The sequence below is a fragment of the Felis catus genome, chromosome F1, assembly GCF_018350175.1.
Source record: "Felis catus isolate Fca126 chromosome F1, F.catus_Fca126_mat1.0, whole genome shotgun sequence".
In the NCBI taxonomy this organism is placed as follows: domain Eukaryota; kingdom Metazoa; phylum Chordata; class Mammalia; order Carnivora; family Felidae; genus Felis; species Felis catus.
Window position 1 is genome coordinate 30,712,566 of NC_058384.1, and position 8,099 is coordinate 30,720,664.

Sequence of the window (8,099 nt, forward strand, 5' to 3'; positions counted from 1 at the left end):
CTCTGTCCCCTTGAGTCCGAACCCCCAACCTCCCAGGGCACCCGTCTTGTGGTCACTCCACATTCTGCCAGAGGCTTGGAGCTCTGCAGCCTGGCTGAGGTGCCTCCTCTTGACTCAGACCCCTCCCTCCCAGCTCACACCTCTGGGATTGGTGTTATGCTAACTGTGGTGTGACAAAGGGAAGGCGTGACTGCCACTCAGCCTCAGTCCTGGCTCCTCTCTTTCAAGCAGCAGTCTGCATTACCAGGATGTGGCCACAAGGGGCTCTGCCGGGCGACTCATGGGCACAGTGAGGAGGGTTCTGTGGGAATACCTCCCGTCCCCATGGGCAAGGAACAGTTCAGGCAGTGTCTCCTCTCCTCTCCAGTTCCCTTTGGCTGCCTTGTCCTGATGTTTTACCCCTTAGCCACCTAGAAGCTGTTTTATATCTTAACAGATTCCTCCTTGCTTTCCACAGAGTGAGGAGGGCCTTCCACTTTTGTCATTTCCACCTCCTTTAGCTGAGCCTACACCATGATCTCCCGGTCTTTCAGGATGTGGGGTGGAAAATTGTCCTGTTCCATCATTTCACACCTCTGGACCCCACCTCCCTTCTGTTTCCCCCACTGCCACCCAGGATCAGGATTCCCCATCCCTGGGCAGGATTAATGGAATGGCTTCCTGGAGGATCCCCTGTCTCCAGACAGCCCCCTGTCCATCAGCTGTCCACTCTGGAGCCAGAGAGAACTTACTCCCATCAGACGCTGGCCTTCAATGGCTCCCCAAATCCTGGACATTCACGCAGCACCCCAGGTGCCCGAAGATCCAGCTGCCTGATTCTCCAGCCTCATGTCCCTCTTCTCCCCTTGTGCTCCAACCAGCAATACTGAAATCCTGTAGCTGCTCAACACATCGTAATATTTCAAGGCTTCGTACTTTGCACGCATCCTTTTCTGTGACCTGCACCTCCTCCAGCTTTGCCCTTACTCCCCATACCTCCTCCACCTGGCAGAGACCTAGTCATTCTTAAAACTGCCAGTTCCTCTGTGAACCCTTCCCTGACCCAAGACTCCTTCCCATGCCCCAGAACCCCTCCTCTGAATAGATCCTCTTCCCCGAACATGCATCTCTCATTGTATCTGTCACTGGGCATTGTGATGATGACCCAAGCCTGCCCTATTTTCTCCATTGTCCCTGTCCCTCCCTGTGGGATGTGGAGTTGGCACTCAGTAGGTGATACATGAAAGGAGTTGCATCATCCCCTCTCTGCACCATCACCTCCACCTTGAGCAAGTCTTTCAAATGCTCTGAACCCCCCTTTGCCCATCTGCAAAGTGGAGACATGTGAGAAGCAGAAGGAAGCACGTACATTAAAGAACCTGCGTGCCATTCATTAAACGACTAAGTTCTATGCAGATGTCTTTATTGCATTTTCTTCTTCCAGTTCTTCCAGACCAGTGTTTACCTGCACTTGCCTGGGTGGAATCACGGGATCAAAAGAATGTGATGCGGTCTTTTTGCAATTTCCCCACCTTGAATCCAGGGGAAAGCTGGTTAATAGTAAACCATTAATTCTGTCCCCCTGCAGCTCCCAGTCTTCTCCGAGGCTCTGGGTTAATGATTCTAGGTTGTTTTCCTCACCGGGCATGTTCCATTCTTTAAGAATGACTTGACTCACTCCAATAATTCTCCATCCTGGGGTTGTGAACCTTGTTTCGCTGGAGGAAACGGTGGATGTGTGTAGGTCTCTGGCTGTCTTCCTTCCTCACCCGTGCCCCAGGCCCCGCCCCATGGCCACCATTCCCTTAACCAACAGAAGAGACCCCTCCCCTCCCCCCAAGGAGGGCTGCAAAAGTCAGAGCATCTGTGTTGCTTGGACCTAACAAATAACCTCCCTCACGTGAGGTTTAAGGATTTGTGTTCTGAACCCCAGAAGGAGAGATTTGGCAAGGAGAAACGCTTTTAAACTTTTGAAAACCGAGCTCAGGATGGTTTCTCCATGCCAACATTTGATTAGTGGCTGCCAGAGGAATGGGTCGTAGGGAGAGGCAGCCCCAGCAGGGACTGGTCCCCTGAATCCCAGGCAGGAGGTCATGCAGAGGTTGGGGACACAGCTCGAAGGTGGTCTGGACACTCTGAAGATAAGGCCAGCTGAGGACTGTGAGCTCACAGAAATCCCAAAACCGGGTCACAGTCAGGAGTCTCCCCAGCTCTCATCCCTCCCTCCCCTTAATCCAGTCCGTTTGGTGCAGAGTGTTTTGGAACATAGCGTTGAGAATGCTTTGCATACAGAAGTGGGGTCGGGGGTGGGCTGATGGATCACTGTTCTACAAAAGTTCCAACTTTTCTGAGCCTCAGTGCTTCTATCTGTAAAATAGAGAGATTATTCCTTTTTAATAGCGATATTCCTTTTTAATAACCAAATGAGGATTAAATTGTCTCCTTAAACGGGATCTTGTAATATGGTCATAGCATTACCTAAGAGTGAACACATAAGGGATAAGGCATTGGTTAGGGACATCCAAGGCAAGAACTTCATCACTATTGCCATAGTGATTCTAGGACCATTCTGACTGCAGAGAGAGTAATGTGAAAAATACAGCTGTGTGCCCATGTACCCACCCCACCGCCTTGCTTAGGAGATCGATCAACACCACTGAAAGCCCTGTGTTCACCTCGTGATCCCCTCTTGGCTTCCCCCATGAATTTTGTATCTACGGTTTCAAACATGTACTTTTGATCTTAGTTTTTGATCTTGGTTTTGAACTGTTCTGTAAGTGGTATAGGCTATAATCACAGAATAGGTTTTTCCCTCTGCCAACGCGTGGAGCCAAGGTGTGTAGCTGCCCTTCATTTTCACTGCTGTATGTCTATCTCTGTACATATCCTACTGTACTCTCAATTGTGTTGATGGGAATTTGGGCTGTGGGCACAGTGTCTTGCTAACATTCTCACCGTCTTAGAACCAATTCCTCCCTTGGAATTGGAATAGACCCTGGAGACCGTTTGCGGCTCTACCCTGTTCCCTCCACTGACTGGCCTGAGGGTAGGGGAGTCCTGGTCTTGCTGGGTCTATGGACCTGCAAGGGGGAAGGGCTGTTTATAGAGAAAGGGTGGAAGAAAAGGAACAGCTTTCCAGGCCATAGTTTGACTTTCAGCCATGGCCCTCAGGAACAAGCCAGATGGGCCTTGAGGCAAGGTGAAGCACTCCTTTGGCTCTGAGCAGCAGTGTGAGGTGGGGGCTGCCCTTGACCCCACCCCAGGGTCTCAGACCCGACCCCTGCCGACCTCACAGTAGTGTGAGGTCACTACTGGGCTGCAGGACCTAGAAATTCAGACAGAACACAGCATGCCATTCTCAGATTATATGGTTCTTTATTTAAACTGCTGTGAGGAAAGCCCTACTAAGGGGCTTCGAAGGTCACTGTCTCCATAATGTCAGATGTCCCTGTCCCCGCGCTCTCCAGGCCCTGGCAGTTCGAGGCCTCGATGGCTTCCAGCCCGCTCCTGTCCACCGCCTTAGGCAGCACGCCCACGTCTCTGCCGCGTAGGGAGCCCGTGGTCCTGGTAGTAAGGTTGGCTTTGACGTTCCTCAGGAACAACCCGATCCTGCCCAGCCTCTTGGTGGCTAACCCCGAGCTGGCGGTGGATAAGCTCCGCCCCGATTTGTGGGAGGCCCTGGACTCCTTGGGGATGGGCGCGTGGCCGATGCCTTTGTGGGGGGCTAGCCTCCCGCCCCCCGGGCTGCCGCGGGCCTTGTCCTTGTCCTCCCTCGCGGCTCTGTGGCCGGCTAAGGACCGCCCGGAGGCTTTCCGGTTGATCTTGTCCCCCCCGGCCTCGTGGCGCGTGTCGGCTGCCCTGCGGTGACGGGAGCCCCGAAAGGTTCGCTCCTTGTCCCTGCGCTCCCTCCGGCCCTGGCGCGGCTGCCTTCCCGCCTGCTCACCCTCCGCGCCTCCGCTCTGCGCGTCGGAGAGGAGCGCTCTCTCCACGTTTCCCGCCACAGTCTTGCGGGCGCCCTCTGTCCCTGCGAAGGTCGGGGTCCTGCGGGCCCGCTGGGAGAGGCCGGTCGACGAGCCGGAAGCAAACCCGGGGATCTTCGCGGCACCTGCCAAGGCCAGGTTCCTGCTCTCCGGGGAGAGGTTGGCGGTGCCCGCAATGGCTAGGTTGGTCCTGCTTCCTCCCGGCCCCGCGGTGGCTGCACCTGCTACGGCCGCGCCTAGCCGATCCGGGGCGGCTGACTTGGTCAAGGCCACGCTCAAAGCGCCTGCCGCGGTGTCCGCTGCGATCCCTGCTGCGAACCCCACGGCCGTCCCTCCTGTCACCACCGCTGCCGCCCCCGCCGCCTCCCGCGCTGCCACGGCCGCCGCCAGCTCTACGTGTGGCTCTGCCGCCGACTCCCTGTGGAGCTCTGCAGGTTTTGGGGTGGCGGCGGCTGCATCGGGTTTGTGGGAGGCCTGACGGGTCCCCTCCCCACCTGCAAAAGCTGCAGAGGTGGCCCCGGCCACCTCGGAGACCACGTGGAGGCTCCTGATGCTGACCTGATCCTGATGGCCCTTTCCTTGGAAATCCGCCCCTGCTGGGCTCCTCTCGTCCTCTTCCTCAAACACAGGCATGCAAAGCATGTCCGCTGGGAGGGCGTAGGTACTGCTGTTGCTGTCCACTGGTGGTCGCAGGAGGTACACGAGCTTTTCCCAGTAGGTGAAGAGGTCTTCCCGTGTGTCCAGAGCAGGGCACAGCTGCAGGTAGCACGAGCGGCCGGTGGCGAACTTGAGGCGCAGCTGTTGTTTCTCGCGGTTGTGAATGGAGATCCTCACGAACTTCAAGGGAAGGAGCCTGGTGAGCTCTAAGGTCTTGGTAGCCTTGTGGCCTTTTTCCTTGGTGGCCTGGCCACGCCCGCCATGCTCTTCGCAGCCGGTGGCCGGTCGGGCCAGCAGCATGACGTCCGGTAGCGGGAGGATGGGGCTGGTGGACGCGATGCCCACGGTCACCATTCTGACCCGGTTGTGCACATCGATTACTTCTCCCCTTTTGGTGATCTGGATAAAGTCGCTCTCAAATATAGGCGCGTACTTGAAGATGTCATACTCCCCCTTGTGCAGGTGTCTCTGTAGTTTCCCCATGGCCGTGTTGAACATGCCCCCTGCGGAGCGGCTGTGGGCTGTGTGATAGGGGAGCAGAGACTCGGGGTTCATGACTCTCTCCTATCACAAGAGGCAGTGCGGGCAAGGCGGGTCCCTGGATCTCCTCTCCCTTGGCCTGGCTGGCAGAGGGTATATAGCCGAGCTCCTGTGTCACACAGGTGGCTCTATGGCCAGTGTCTCAACCCCACCCCACCCCACGGGGGCCACCCCCCTTTGCCTCAGAGCCTCCCAGAGACACGAGTGAGGGTGGGAGCTCAGAGGATTACAGAGGGGGTGCTGTAGGGTGCCTGGACCCCAGGCTGAAATTCTGCAAGGGTGCAGAGATGTATGGTGGATTCCTCCACCTCACCTTCACCCCTGAAATTTTATGTCCCTGAGAGGCTGGGAACTGCAGACCTAGTGACAGAACTAACTCAGCCTAACTAACCCCTGCGCAGCCATATTTATGCTCTGCTGCCCTTTGTGACCTGTCACGGTCACATACCCCTTTGTTGTCATCCATCCCCCAGGCAGCCCCCTCAGGGCAGGGCCACCATCCTCCTCCCCAAACACCCCCACTGTCCCCACAGAGGACAGGCCCATCCTTCCAGGGACTCAGGTGGGCATCAAAATAAAAATTTCTTCAAATGAGAACATTTTGTGTGGGGATCTTTTTTTTTTTTTTTTTAATCCTCCCCCAAATGCAAAAGATTCAGCAACTGGACAAAATCCATAGGACTAGAAGGTGATGGGATACACTTGGAGCCACGTGAGCTCATGGTTTCATTTTATCCAATAACCTTGAACTGGCAGTCTTGGTCCTTAGCTTGCTTTTTCATAAAATCTCAGTAAACATGGAAGATATCAACCATTAATAATAACATTAAAAACTCCTCCCCGAGCACTGGGTGTTGTGTGGAAACCAATCTGACAATAAATTTCATATATTGAAAAAAAAATAATAAAATAAAATAAAATTTCTAGAAAAACAAAAACAAAAACAAAAAAAAACAAAAAAACTCATCCCCGAGGTGCCCTGCTATGTTCTTCACATATGACCGTTAAGAGTCCATTGGGTTTGGTACTGTCGTTACCGTCCCGTTTTACAGGTGAAGACACTGAGGTATCGTTTGCCTAACTTCACAGAAGTAATGGTAGTAGAGGCGGTATTTGAATGCGGGTCTAGCTGATTCCAAAGCCTTTGTTCTGAACCACTCCAGTACTTTGCCTTCACGAAGAAACCTTGCACCAGCCACACGCTTTTTCAAACCAGTCTGATTTAACTACCTTCAAGAAGAACCGTTTGGTGCACTGTTGGAAGTTGTGTAACTCTATAGGTGTGTGTGTGTGTATATATATATATATATATATATATATATATATATATATATATATGTCATGGACAGAACCCAAGACGACTACTACAGGCAGTGGCTGGGCTGAAGTGGGGACTAAATTATCCAGGCGGCCATCTTTGTTCCTTCCCTCCATTATGTTTCCATAAACAGCCTGTGTATGGACACCTAGTTATTCTCTCTGAAGACCCCCAGTTTTCTTCCCTTCTTCCGCAGTGAAATGAAGGGGGCGGGGGGCCTGGGATGTAATCTTCAATTCCAAGAGGCTGCCAAACATCCTCCTGTAGCAATCTCTCTACCATGCACAAGTGGTTTGAAAGCAGTGACACCTATGGGGAGTGTGTGCCACCATACTTCCTGCCTTATCGCGGCACCCCCCCCCAGAGCTAGACGCAGAATGTGTAATTTCTTTTTTTTTTAAAGTTTATTTATTTATTTATTTTGAGAGAGACCGACACGGTGTGAGTGGGGGAGGGGCAAAAGGAGAAGGAGAGAGAGAGAATCCCAAGCAAGCTCCACACTGCCAGCGCAGAGCCCGATGTGGGGCCCGAACCCACGAAACCGTGAGATCATGACCTGAGTTGAAACTAAGAGCTGGACGCTTAACCAGCTGAGCCACCCAGACGCCCCAGAGTGTGTCAGTTCTAAAGATTTTTTTTTTAAAGTCCATTTATTTGAGAGAGACAGGGTGGGGGAGTGGGTGGGAGGAAAGACAGAGAGAAAGGGAGACAGAGAATCCTAAGTTGCCTCTGCACTGCCAGAGCCGTGCCTGATGTGGGACTTGAACCCATGAAGCCGAGAGATCATGACCTGAGCCGATATCAAGAGTCAGATGCTTAACCGACTGAGCCACCCAGACGCCCCCGTAATTTCTAAATTGTTACTTGAAAGTTCTGAGAAACACACCTGCTCCCAACTCTCATCCTCCAGGTTGATGAAACCTTTCCTGAAATTCTACCTTAGAGATTCAGTCCTTGAAAACAAAGGCAATCTTTCCATTAAAATACACACACCTGTTCAGTAGGGTGAAAGGATAAACAAAATGTGGTCTATCCATACAGTGGAATGTTACTCAGCCATAAAAAGGAATGCAGTGCTGATACCTGCTACAACGTGGGTGAATCCTGAAAACATTAGGTTAAGTGAAAGAAGCCAGACACAAAAGGCCACATACCGTGTGAATCTATGTATATGAAATATCCAGAAGAGGCGAATCCATAGAGACAGAGTTTAGATTAGTGGTTGCCTGAGGCTGGAGGGAGGGGAGAATGGGGAGTGACTGCTTAATAGGTCCAGGATTTACTTTGTGGGGGATGTAAATTCTGGAAGTAGGTAGTGGTGATAGTTACCCAGTATTGTGAATATACTGAGCTGTACACTCTAAATAGGTACAATGGCAGATTTTATGTTGGGTGTATTTTCTCTCTTTCTCTCTCTCTCTCTCCCTCTGTCACACACACACACACACACACACAAATATACGCTCCTGCTTGGAACCCTTTAGAGAAAGGTCAATGGTGTGATCTAGAGCGAGCTACTCAGTTTTCCCTTTCATCTGTACAATGGGGACAAGTCACTGAGGATGAAATGAGATACGGCATGTAAAGGTTGCACATATTGTCTAAATAAATGGTAGCTCTCATTA

At 52.4% G+C, this 8,099-nt stretch overlaps 1 protein-coding gene and 1 long non-coding RNA gene across 4 annotated transcripts in view; one reads left to right on the forward strand and one right to left on the reverse strand.

Moving 5' to 3' along the window:
- LOC111558349 overlaps positions 1-8,099 on the forward strand; it is a 41,807-nt gene that overhangs the window by 22,556 nt on the left and 11,152 nt on the right. The window lies entirely within an intron of this gene.
- Positions 1,382-5,687, reverse strand: FAM71A (family with sequence similarity 71 member A). 2 transcript variants are annotated; one of them, XM_003999318.5, is made up of 2 exons: positions 2,935-5,687; positions 1,382-2,346 (listed from the first exon to the last, which is right to left on the reverse strand). In XM_003999318.5, the coding sequence occupies exon 1, from the start codon at positions 5,169-5,171 to the stop codon at positions 3,384-3,386; it is 1,788 nt and encodes a 595-aa protein (XP_003999367.3). In that variant the 5' UTR covers positions 5,172-5,687; the 3' UTR covers positions 1,382-2,346; positions 2,935-3,383. The 2 variants fall into 2 exon arrangements, with proteins under 2 accessions (XP_003999367.3, XP_044904519.1); XM_045048584.1 differs by having other exon boundaries at positions 2,655-5,687.